At 37.2% G+C, this 12,446-nt stretch overlaps 1 protein-coding gene across 1 annotated transcript; it reads left to right on the top strand.

Moving 5' to 3' along the window:
• On the top strand, positions 1-2,927 carry LOC113640481 (C-type lectin domain family 4 member M-like). Its single transcript, XM_047818695.1, has 4 exons — positions 1-60; positions 575-943; positions 2,550-2,635; positions 2,829-2,927. The coding sequence occupies exons 1-4, from the start codon at positions 24-26 to the stop codon at positions 2,925-2,927; spliced, it is 591 nt and encodes a 196-aa protein (XP_047674651.1). The 5' UTR covers positions 1-23.
• Positions 2,928-12,446: the final 9,519 nt, after the last annotated feature.

Below are 12,446 nucleotides of genomic sequence, written 5' to 3'. Positions count from 1 at the left end.
TAGTGAGTTTCAACACATCAGTGATGGAACAGCGTCTGTTCATGCTCCTGTGTTTCACAGGTGAGCGAATAATACAGCAAAAAATACAGGCCACCTCTACCAAAAGAAATTATAATATTTATAGGAGACACGGTACTAGTTACATATATATCATGTATACATATATGAAATACAAAGAAATACATTTAATGATTTGCATTTAAGAAAAGATGAGAGGAAAAATCATACTGAAAAAAAAATATTGTTAACACTGATCTAACATTGCTGTCATGAAGTGGAGTCTAAAGAAGTAGAATCCATACGCTTAGATATATAAAGAAACATCAGCATAGAATCCAAAACAGGAGATAAGGGCAGCACAAGAAAACAGGCCAAATAACCAGAAAAGCCATCAATGAGGCAAACAAATCCACAAGCACAAAACCGAGAAAACAGAAAGCAAGATCAAGACACAGAAAGCAAATGTGAACAAAGGAACAGAAGTAAACTTAGGATTCTGTTCATGACTCTCTCTGGGGTAGGTGTGACTGGAGATGTAACAATTGCATAAAACCTTAAAATCTATCATCCACAGGAGCCGTCCATCTCGTCCTATCTGTCCCTATTTACTTTCTGATCCAGCAGGGGAAAACATGGAGTGATGCTCAGGCTTACTGTCGAGCTGAATACACTGATCTGGCTATCATCAAAACCAGATATGAAATGGATCAATTTAAGTATGAAATACAGGGACAACAATTCAGTTCCAGTGCTTGGATTGGACTGTACAATGCCATTAACAGCTGGCGCTGGTCCATGGGAAATGAGCCACTGGGAAGTGCGAAACTGTGGAATCCAGGACAGCCTGACAACAGCGGGGGGCATGAAGTGTGTGTTGTGTTGTACGGTTCTGGATGGTCTGATGTATCATGTAGCTCCAAATACCCCGTTGTGTGCTTCGATGGTAAGGAACAGCAATTTTTTTTGTCAGTAGAGAAGGACATTATAATAAAAACATTGTCGACAGTGTGGTGTTAGTGTTCTCATTAAATATCACGATTCTCTAATATTAATAAATACCACATCTTTATCGGGGCAACCTAAAAAAAAACAACACATCTTTAAGACATTTCCATTTGATGCAGAAAATAGTTTACTGGTGTTCATACTTTTGAAGATATCTTTTAACTTGTATACATTCTATGTGTAATTACATCTAGATGATTTTATTTTTAGAAGTAATCCTTTAAATACTTTTAGTTGGATTACAGCCATGCACACTGACAGAGGGAGATGTAGACCTCCTTCCAGTAACAACAGGATGTGATAGATTAGATGCTACGATGTTGGCCTCCTGATTGGTGGTTGTGAATTTAAATCTCATCAAGGTCAACTACGCTGCCACTGCTGGGCCCATGAGCAAAGTCCTTAACCCCCTACAGCTCAGTTCTTATAAAAATGAGATAAAATGTATGTTGATCTGCATAAGGTTTTTTGGTCAAATGCCTTATAAAACAGTCTAGTCCTATAAGACTTAAGGGAAATGCTACATATTTATGCAAATGAGTGAAAACTTAGCCACAGACTCTTCTGTGTAGATGAAGCTGCTAAACTGAATTTTTCCTGGATTTGGGGTTATAGTGGTCTTTGTGGGGAATAAAGAAAAGATCCTCTCTCTAGTTTCTGAGTAACACTTTTTGCTAACCATTTTTTAAATTTGAGATTTAACACATTCCTCACTTCATTTTGTTTGTGCTGTTGGTTTTAGGCCTTTCTGGTTTTCTTGAACCCACCATCACCTACTGCTTACTGGTGGATCAGTGTGTTAGGGCATTTGTAATAGTAATTCTGAGAACTAGGTTCAAGCTCATGTTTCTCACATGTTTTGTGTGATTGCATTAAACCGAGTGTGTCCAATCTTATCTGGAAAGGGCTTCCATTAAATGAATGTGTAGGTTCTGCTTAATTAGAATGAAACCCTGTACCCAAACTGGCCTTTTTCAGAAAAGATTAGAGACCCCTGCATTAGAGGGTTGTTAAGTTGTTCATCCTGATTACAGTAACATGTGACAACCCTATTACAACTTATAATTAACAAGTGGTAATGTTTTTATTCTTTCAGGAAATAAAACTGGCAATCAGAGGTACATTTACATCTCTAATAGAATGACATTTTCTGCAGCTCAGTCTTACTGCAGAACATATTATACTGATCTGGCCAGTGCTAGAAATGCAACAGAGAACTCAATTATAGCAGGACTGAACCCTGGCTTGGTTTGGATCGGTTTGTTCAGAGACACCTGGAAGTGGACAGACAATACCAGCTTCTCTACCATCAGCTGGATGTCTGGAAAACCTGATAATGCTCTGAAGAATGAAAACTGTGGTTATATAAATAATAGTCAGGCTGCTGATGCACAGTGCTCAGACATAATGCCTTTCTTCTGTTACTCATGTTAGTTAAAGTTTCATTGAGTCTCATATTTAAATAAATATTTGTACATTTAAACTAATATTTAAACATTTAAACTTGTTTGTGTTTGTATGTGTCTATACATTTCTATATCCAGCAAGCAAAAGACGAATCGTAAGGGTGAAGGTTCAGTCAAGTCAAGATGTGAATGATCCTGCACTAAAGGAGGCCATGTTGGAGCAGGTGAGTCTCATCCTCCTAAAGACTCCACTTATAACATACTTTTTCCTTCTTATTACTGCAGACAGAACCAGACACTGACACACTGTACTGTAATCACAATCTGACTGTTGGTTTCAGTTTCAGTAGCATTTTTACAGATTTCACATAGAGTCTCCACTATGTATCAGTGAGTAATAAAAATCCTGTTTTTCAGATCAAGCAGAAACTAACGGATCATGGGATGGCAGAGAACATCACAGTGAAATGGAAAGAGCTACCAGATGTAAATGTGTTTTTCAAGGAGAAAAAATAATTAAAGTAAAGGATAAAAAGGGCTCTCACCCTATTCTTTTTCTCAAATTAATAATATCTATGTTAGTGTAAGTGATATGCTCATTATAGGTGGGGTGAAAACATACTGAGAAGAAATTGTAGAATATTTAAATATATCTTACAGACCTTGGAAAGTTTATCCTGGCCATTCAATGATCAGGCATTGTACTGTAGCCATTGATTAACAATATCTTCCTTTCTTCAGTTTGGTGTTTAATCATGATTAAAAATACTAAATGTAACGAATGTTCGTGCGCTTCCTCGCTCATGTTTTACAAGGAACATTGGTTCCTTTTGCACAGAAGCAGAAATAAATTGTGAAACTTTCTACTCTTTCCTATGCCTACCAGTGTGCTATTTTCTACAAAGTTCCACAACATCATTTAACTATCTACAATGTGCTTTGTGCCAAATCTAGTCAATTGCCTGAGCTGTCTTTGTGTGTTTATATGTTTATGTTTTAAGATAAAATGCTAAAGAAAAATGTAATGAAATTTTATCCTACCGACAATATTTTCTATTTTGTATTATACTCACTTCATATAAAACTTCAAAGATATGTAATCTTGTATTAAGTAGACTTTCGTTTAAGTTTTCTCTAGATTTTGAATTAGAGATCATAGACTATATTATGTGAGAATAAATGGATAATGTGCAGGACAGAGGTGGGGACAAGTCACACATGGTCAAGTCCAAGCAAGTCTAAAGTCTTAACCATCTCGAAGTCTTGAGTCAAGTCTCAAGTCACATCTCAGATAAATCAATCAAGTCAAGGGTTTACCCAAAGCAAATCAAGTGGAGTCCTTATAAGTTTCAAGTCAAGTCACACTACTAAAATTAATAGAGGTTAATTTTTTTTTCACAGAAAAGACTTGTATACATACTTTATATTATGTATCTTATTAATTATACATTTATTATATGAAATCATATGCATATCTGTGCTACATTAATATCTGAAAATAAAATTTAATTTTGTTGTTTAGACAAAACATTTAAAATTCAGACTAAGATATATAATCCAATGTGTCTAATTCAAGTTAATTGAAAATGTGTTGCATTTACAAAAAATAAGGTTTGCCAAGACATTGGCATTAAGCTGTGAATAGCTGTGAATTGGCATAATAATCCTTAATGAATGAATAATCCTTGTGAATTGGCGTAATAATCCTTCCATGACCGAACACACGCTTGACAAGTGCGCTTAAAGCAGGCACAGGTAATACCCTCATTGCGATTTGGAACAGTGAAGGCATTTTCTTCTAGTTCATTCCCCAAAACAAAAGGCAGTTCTGGCCATCACAATTGTCCAGGTAATAGCTGAGCTGGGCAGCAGGGCTGAAATGAATGGATTTCATCTGCTTTTTGTGGTATAAGTACAGTACAGCCCAGTTTCATCACCTTTGATTTGCACTTCTTCATCTCCATGACCTGACAAAAATGTAAAATTAAACCTAAACCTACACAATATTTTAGAGCTGCATGATTCTGGATACATTGGGAATCATGATTTTTTTCATGATTCGCCCACAATTCTAAATAGGCAATTAAAATAAATTTCATGTAATTTGCTAAATGTTCTGACAAAATGTTAATTGCTGTAGTCTATTTAAAAATATTGAATTTAAAATATTTTTTAAGCTGTCAGAAACTGAATAAATGATTCAATGTCTCACTCATAAATTACTCTCACTCATATTCATCATTACTAGATGAATCAGTGTTTTTGAAGAATCTCTTAAATGAATTATTATGGGTGCTTTCACACCTATAGTTCGGTTCATTTGGTCCCGACCAAAAGCAAAAAAATTATACATTGTAGCTTTTTAGCAGTTTTGGTTCCTTATCACACCACACTGATCGTTCTGTTCTGCACCAGTTGAAACGAGCCAAAATGCAGTCATGTGATAACATCCACAACACTCATTGGCCACATGTCTTTGAGCATATTTCCTAAACTGCTTCTCGATTGGTCAGAATAAACATGCAGGAAATTTCAACGAAACTCCGGAAGTAAACAAAAAGAGGAAAATACAGGAAAATACAGCATACAGTACACCATGGAGAGATGACTGCACGCTGCAATTATGTTTGTGGTTGTAATCTACTACATCGGCTTGTATACAGCATTCTATGCAAAGTCTTAATTTTCAGAATGAAGCACGGATGCGGCTTGAAAATATCATTTTAATGCACTGCAAACGGCGAAGAGGCATCGCAAGACACTTCAGGAGGCGGCGAGCATTACTGTGACATGCTCATGTTGCATGCTGAAATAAATGAAGTTCCAGACGTGCATGATTTGATGGGTTCGTTTATTGTCTTTTTTCTTCTCTCCTGGCTTACAAAAAGGAAGCGCTAATTCCAAGCTTTGTAACACACCGAAAACTCAGTTTTTTCCATTAACCCTTTGTTTTCAGTCCTCCCTTGCACCTTTTTTCCCCCTGCTAGAGCCCCCTACAGTTAAATTGCTAGCACAACATGCCTTCTTGAGCATTCATCACAGCAGTTTGAGCAGTTTCATGCATTTACACAAACATTTCTCCAACTCAGACTTTAAGTATTAAACCCATCATAATTCCAAAACACAAACATCAAAATGAACTAGATAATGCAAAACAAAAAACATATCGGGGGGGGGGGGATTATTTCCTTCAAAAACAGAAACATCACATTACATAAGCCCCACACTCATCTTCCAAAAATATTGCCAACGACCCACTACGGCAGCTTGTTTAGTCCAAAATGAGCAATACTTTTTTGCAGTTAGGTCTATTCGATCTAGGATCGTGTTCTCACCACAAACGAACTGTACCAGAGTCCGTTTGAAAGTTTGGTTTGGTTCGCTTTTGGTGCGCACCAGAGTTCAATTGCTGCATTCTCACCTGCCCAAATGAACCGCACCAAATGAGCAATCGAACTCTGGTACGATTCAACCGAACTAAACAAGGCAGGTGTGAAAGCACCCTAAGTGACAGTCACTGTAACTAACAGAAACTTTATTTGAAGCATCAATTTACTTTAAGTAACTTTTTTTAAAAATCATTTAAATTGCTACTTTAAAATCAATATCTGAACTACAAATATTTATCTCAGTATTTCTATCATGGTAGAAGTAGTTCTAGCGGAAATACCACCAGAAGTCAAAACATATTGCGAGCTCTGCAGTTAGCACAACCCCGGATGCTGCAGGCAAGCTCCGCCAAACCACACTGACTGAAAATCGCCGCAAATTAAGTACGTCGTCCTCAGAAACACTAAGAAATGCAATATCTAAATGGATTGCAATGGAATGTACTGTAGGCCTGTTAATATTGTGGAACACAAGGGGTTAATGGATGCTTTTCGAATTGCGATGTTACGGCCATTGTAGCCTAAGTGATAGGCTTGTGTTAAATAAAACAAACTGCTTTTTGTTATATTGGTTCAATCTTCCTCAAACACGATCATTTTGAATGACATTTTGGGGGAAATTTTCAACTAATATTTATGTGCAATTAAATGAGATTAATTAGATTAATTAATCGCCACATCATGTAATTAATTAGATTAAAAATTTTAATCGCTTACCAGCCCTAATATATATACATACATACAATATACTTGCAAGTATTGGGTTTCTTTCTCTAATTAGTTTACATTTTACTTCCATGGTCAACTGCTCCTTCAGGTTGATGACAAGCTGAAGGAGCAGTTGACCATGGAAGTAAAAAGTAAACTAATCTTTGAAGACTGTGGATTAGGTTGACCAAGTATTGTGTTCCTTCTTTCTGGTTTTCTAAGTGATGGTTGAGGGAGAGAACACAGGGAATCACAGTGCTTATGGTTACAACTTTCTCTCCCTGAGTGAGATCAGTGGCACCAGCAAAGGGCTTCAAAATGCTGACCAGTTCTTCAATCTGAGCCCACACTCTTAGAGTGAAAATACTCCCGCAGACCCAGTCAACCATAACGACATGCCCCGTTTATATATCTAGAAATTACTAGCTAAAATCAAACATATCACAAAAATGAGCAATTGAACATATATCAGCATGATAAAAAGTACCATAAATGACCAAAATCATCATTCGGAAAATTGTATCGAAAGTGTAATATTTTTTTTATATTACGACTTAAGTCTCATTCGTTTACATGGAGAGGGCGGGATGATCAAACAGCTCGCAGCTTCACTTTTAAGGACATGTAAGGCACACCCGGTATAAGCGTCCTGTTTTCCACACACAGTCCACACAAAAACTTCAAAATGTGCACATTTAATATAATCATTATAGTCTACATGTAATATAGAGTGGCCCGCTCAAAATTCCCCAATACATCTATATACGAGACATATCAGTGATGATAATGATCACATTTTTAATACGAAAAAAAAAATGCAAACAAGGCCAAATTATGACAAACAAAAATGATTAATTCATTACATTAGTAATCGTTATAGATCTTATTAAAACTGACTATAAAGAAATGACTCACCTTTCCTTTTCGTGCATTGCATACTTTGCATCTGGCAAATCTTTTTTATTTGCAAGGTCCAGTTCAAAGTCCTTATAGCCAAACGAGTCTATTTGTGGAGCTCGACTAATGCCTGCCATGTTTGGTAAGGAGAAAAACAACACTGTCAGTGGCAATACATTCAAAGGCTGGAAACTTCTGCTGTTAGGGTATCTGTGTGTGTATCTGCTGACCTTAAAGAGAACACCCTGTGTCTGGTCATGAACACAATTTGCAAGTTCTACAGGTCATCTTAAAATTTTCTACTAGAGCCCCATCTGCATGAATTCCTCTGTGAAGCAATGTCTAGTGTTAAAGCTCTATAACAGGGGTATTCAATTAAAATTCAAAGAGGTCCAGTTACTAAAATTTCCTCCCAGCAAAGGTCCGAATCTTATATTGTCACTTAAAATAATGTACCCTCATGTCAATCAAATCAATAACGCACATACATTTCTATATAATTTATTGTTAAATTTCAAGTGTTTTCCAAGTCTGAACTTGTATGGCACTTGAATGGAAAACAATACTGTAGTCGTCTTTATTTCATGTCAAGTAACAGACAATAGACACTGAATTTCTTCTGAAGAAAATAAATAAAAAGTGCAAACACAGCTTTGAGCAGCCTGAACTTAGCCTATATTTCAAGTAATGTAAAAACATTCAGAATCTTTTGAATAAAATAAAAGTGCTTTTAATCTTTAAGAAAAATAAATAAATAAAAGACTTTTGAGCTGTCCCTTTTTTAAACATTAACTACATTAATAACACAGGAACCTTAGGCAAAAGAACATTTCAGGTAAAATAGAACAGGGCAGAATTTACTGAATAAAAGAAAAGTGCAGAGCTTTGAGCAGCTCCCTTTTCCCTCTCTCCTTTCCACCTCTCCTTACTCCCTTTCCATCTTCCGTTCCTAGTGAGAGAAATGGGCATGTAACTGTCCTGCCAGCAGTTTGAATCTTAATTGTCCTGCCAGCGTAATTAGGTGCTTTACTGCCACCTTCTTCTCTAGAGTATGGAACAGAAACAATCTGTTTTTGGCTTGGCTTTTGATGACGCTCCTGTCATAATAACTAGATTAACTGTGCATGAACGAAATATTTATCTTTTTATTAATGTCAAAGAGCTTATAATCTTATAATATTAGATTATAATAAGGAGATGCTTAATATGATATTAGAATTTTAACGGGTCCCGTCACTCAGTCCGGATCCGGACCTCGGTCCGCCATTTGATGATGCCCGCTCTATAAAAACACAGTTCTATTCTCAGCTCCTGTATTCATCATGACACACCCTGTCCATGCAATGACATGTTTAAATAACAATTATATATATATATATATATATATATATATATATATATATATATATATTATTAAAAAATACTAAAAAATAATATGTGTGGTCACATATATTAGCAACTCAAAAAAGTTTAATAACTCTTTAATCTATAATTTTACTGTTTTCAGGATCAGAATATAGTGAAGGTTAGTGATGGGCAATTTTAGACCACAAGGCATTCTTGGAACTAGAGTTCAGTACGCATGTTACGACCATCTAGGGGTCAGTCGCAAAAGAATGGGTAAAAGAATGTCTATATACAGCGATGTTATAATTTACAATCTTTTATTGAAGAGTTGGCTTCAAGGGAGGACAAGGCCAAAATAATAAAACAGAGCAAACTTCATCAAACACCTCTTACTAACTAAAAAAAATTAAAGAAAAGAAAATACATGCTTCTTCCCTAACTCCCTCTCACAAAAACAATATAATAAAAGTTTCCAAATTAACTGGCGTCGCTCCCACTACATACCTTGTCACTGTGTTATAGGTAAAAGGTGTATAATTAAATCTAGTGGCTACCAAGTCAAAACAGAGTCCGTAATCGTAGTCGTATATCAGGCATGGGTCAAGCACAAACAAATCAGATGAAATAATAAACATAAACCAAGACAAAACAAAACTCATAGGCTCAACACACTAGGAACACAAACTTCCTATCTAAGACGAGGCAGTCACAAATTACTGAAATGGGTAAACATTCAAAGAATATAACATACAAATACACAAAGCAACACAAACAAAGCAAACACAATTGCACGAAAGGCAAAGAGCAAAACAGCAAAGAGTAAGCAGCAAAAGCAAAAGCAGGCCCAAACAAAAGCAGTTTTTTCAATCAGGTATCCAGGTCGTTTTATCTGGAACAGGTGGAGATCACAACCAATGGGAGCCTTTCTCCTATTTACTCCGGAACCGCCTTCCTGAAACACATGACAGTGTAGCATCTGGTACAGGTCATTTAGATTTCAGGTCCCAGGCACTCTAAACTTTGGCATCTAATCTTCAATCAACCTATGAGCAACCCAGTTTTACACACACACAACTGGCTCCATAATGACTGGAGCCTACACAAAGACCAGATAACCCCATGCTGCTTCTCTGATTGAACTCATAGGGGCCCTCAACCAGAACACACACACACACACACACACACACACACACACACACACACAACACAATGAGACATTCCTTTTACTAATAAAACAAGTAGATAAGATACTCTAAGATTCTTATTCTTATAATCCTGTTGTAATGTGTTTCTTCTGTTAAGGCTTGCCTGACTTAAAATTATTTGCTCCTTACTTTCCTGACAAGGGTGTATTTTATTCATGTGTCAGAAAACAACATTGTATTAACATCAGTTATACTCTAATTACTGATCCTGGCATGTTAATGTATACCTGTTTTAATGCTGTATGCCCCTTTAAGGTCTGATGTCAGAATGTATACGAAGTTATCGGTTTTTCACTTCCCTAATGAAAGTGCATTTTGTTTTGTGTTTCATTTTTGTTTCTTTGCCTTTATAAGAACACAATATCGTATTAACATCAGTTACACTTTGATTACTGATCTGTGTATGTAATGTACCGCTGCCTTTATACCGTCATTACCCTTCATGTTTAGTATCCAAATGACCACAAAATTATCGGTTACTCATTTTTCAAACAATGGTGTATTTTATTTGTGCACGAAAGGCTTTAAAGTCATCTAAAAGTTTTATAGCTAAACCACGCCCACAGACACCTGAAACAAAGGGAGTTTTTCCCTCTGAAATCTCAGGCCTTAGTATTGGCCATCTCCCCAAAGATGGTTGGAGTTCGCGACCTTTAAATTGTCACAAACACCACCAATCCGTGGTCAGTCTTTCGGAACAGCTTGGAGACGACTCCATCTTCCTTCAAAGAAGTTCCAGCAAGCTTCACTTCCAAGAACGACAACTGCTCTGATCTTCAGGAGAACTTGGAAGAACGTCTGACCCCGCCCTAACTGACTTTTCAGAGTTTTCTCTGTTGCATCCGGACTCTTGTGTAGTAAGCCAATGCAAGTAACCGTTTCCTTTACCAACCAATTTAGATGCGTATTTTAAGTATGAACCTTGTATTGAGTCTTAAGGTGAATTTAAGTTTCCGGTGACTATTTTCCAGTTAGGGTGTTTCCAGTTGCTTCGCGAGCCAAAATCACTACAACAGGTACAAAAAAAAACACCAGAGGGCAGCACAGAAATAAAACACTAGACTGAAGGTCATAACACCCCCACACTTAAAATAAAACATCCTTGTTCTACTGATGAATGCGGGATAGGGTGTCAGCAATTACATTGTCAATACCTTTCTTATGACAGATCACTAGATTGCAACTTTGACAGATTAGAGACCAACGCATAAGGCCCTGCAGTTGGCTTACTCTTGTGGCGTACTCTTTGTCTTCTTTTCCTTCTTGTTTATTTCTCACCAGCACCCCCCAGCTGGGCTTTATGAAGTTGCACTAGCAGATCTTCTGCAGCCTTCTTTGCCTCCCATTTCCTTTTCCTGTGTAGCTCTGTGTGATGTATTACGTTAGCTTTGAACGTGGCCCATGGCATAGTGTTCAGGCCCACTACTGTTTCCAGCTGATACTGGGAGTGCCCGTTTTAACATGAGTTTGAACATTGTCATGCTTCCCGGTGTCTCATCCCAGGGTGCTCCCATCGCTTCTCTCCAGGAATCCTGAAGTTTCAGTTTGAATCGACCAATTCCTTCTTCCTCGTCCAGTTTTATCTTCTCCACCTTTCCTGGGTCGGCTTTAGTTGAATACATACTCCTTAGCACATTCCATAGGATATTCCTGTATGGACCGAAAGCTATTCCGTTTCCCCTTGGATCGTCTGGCATTCTCTTCAAGGGCATTATTGAGTATTTCCATCATTTTAGCTTTTCCTACGGTCTGGCATAAGATTGCCTTCAGATCGAGTATGGTCAAGTGTTGTCCGGTTGTTTGTTTTTCAAATCTGGTAAACCACATTTGTGCCCCCTCACACACATTTGGCAACATTTGTATTAATCCAGGAATGTCCAAGGCACGTAATGTGCCTGCCTCCCTTTGACTTTCTATTGTGAACATCTGGGAGAGGGGAGCTGGGCTCCTCGTGTCTTTTCATCATGTCTTTTTCTCCTGTTGATACCTGTCGTATTAACCCTTTGACATGCCCGCTTGTGATCTCCAGTTCTACTTCACGTGCTTCGCTTCCTTCTCCCAACTGTATCGATGGATCCCGTTGTAATGTTCGTTATAAGATGGGTGTTGGAGCTGCTCCTCACATTCACCTGATGGTGGGGCTGTAGCCTTATCTTACTCCTGTTCTTTACTCTGTTCTCCCTATAACCCCTTTAACCCTGTAAAGCCCACTGTTGCAGAATTACAACATCACCTTTAACAATTTTTTTTTAAAAGGCCTGTGAATGTTTTTTTTTCCCCTCACAAGACCACATTTACATAGTTAATGGGTTCTGTTGTTTGTCCTCATAATGCTATTGGATAGACAAAGTGTTTATTTGTGTGCTCACCTGCTATGAACTCACCTAAGCTTTGCATTGAGCTTATCCCTTTTTTTCCTTTCCATGACTAGATTTGTCAAGATTCAAACAAATAAAATTCCTCAATTTTTTTTCCTGTGTTTATCACAA

The sequence above is a fragment of the Tachysurus fulvidraco genome, chromosome 9 (genome assembly GCF_022655615.1).
Source record: "Tachysurus fulvidraco isolate hzauxx_2018 chromosome 9, HZAU_PFXX_2.0, whole genome shotgun sequence".
NCBI lineage: Eukaryota > Metazoa > Chordata > Actinopteri > Siluriformes > Bagridae > Tachysurus > Tachysurus fulvidraco.
This window is presented reverse-complemented; position numbering and strand designations above follow the sequence as displayed.

Excerpts from the sequence above, each read along its gene's own strand:
- LOC113640481 (XM_047818695.1), top strand. The coding sequence starts at position 24 with ATGGAACAGCGTCTGTTCATGCTCCTGTGTTTCACAG. Across the intron at positions 61-574 it reads CATGCTCCTGTGTTTCACAG|GAGCCGTCCATCTCGTCCTA; the intron begins GTGAGCGAATAA and ends TATCATCCACAG. Across the intron at positions 2,636-2,828 it reads AGGAGGCCATGTTGGAGCAG|ATCAAGCAGAAACTAACGGA; the intron begins GTGAGTCTCATC and ends CCTGTTTTTCAG.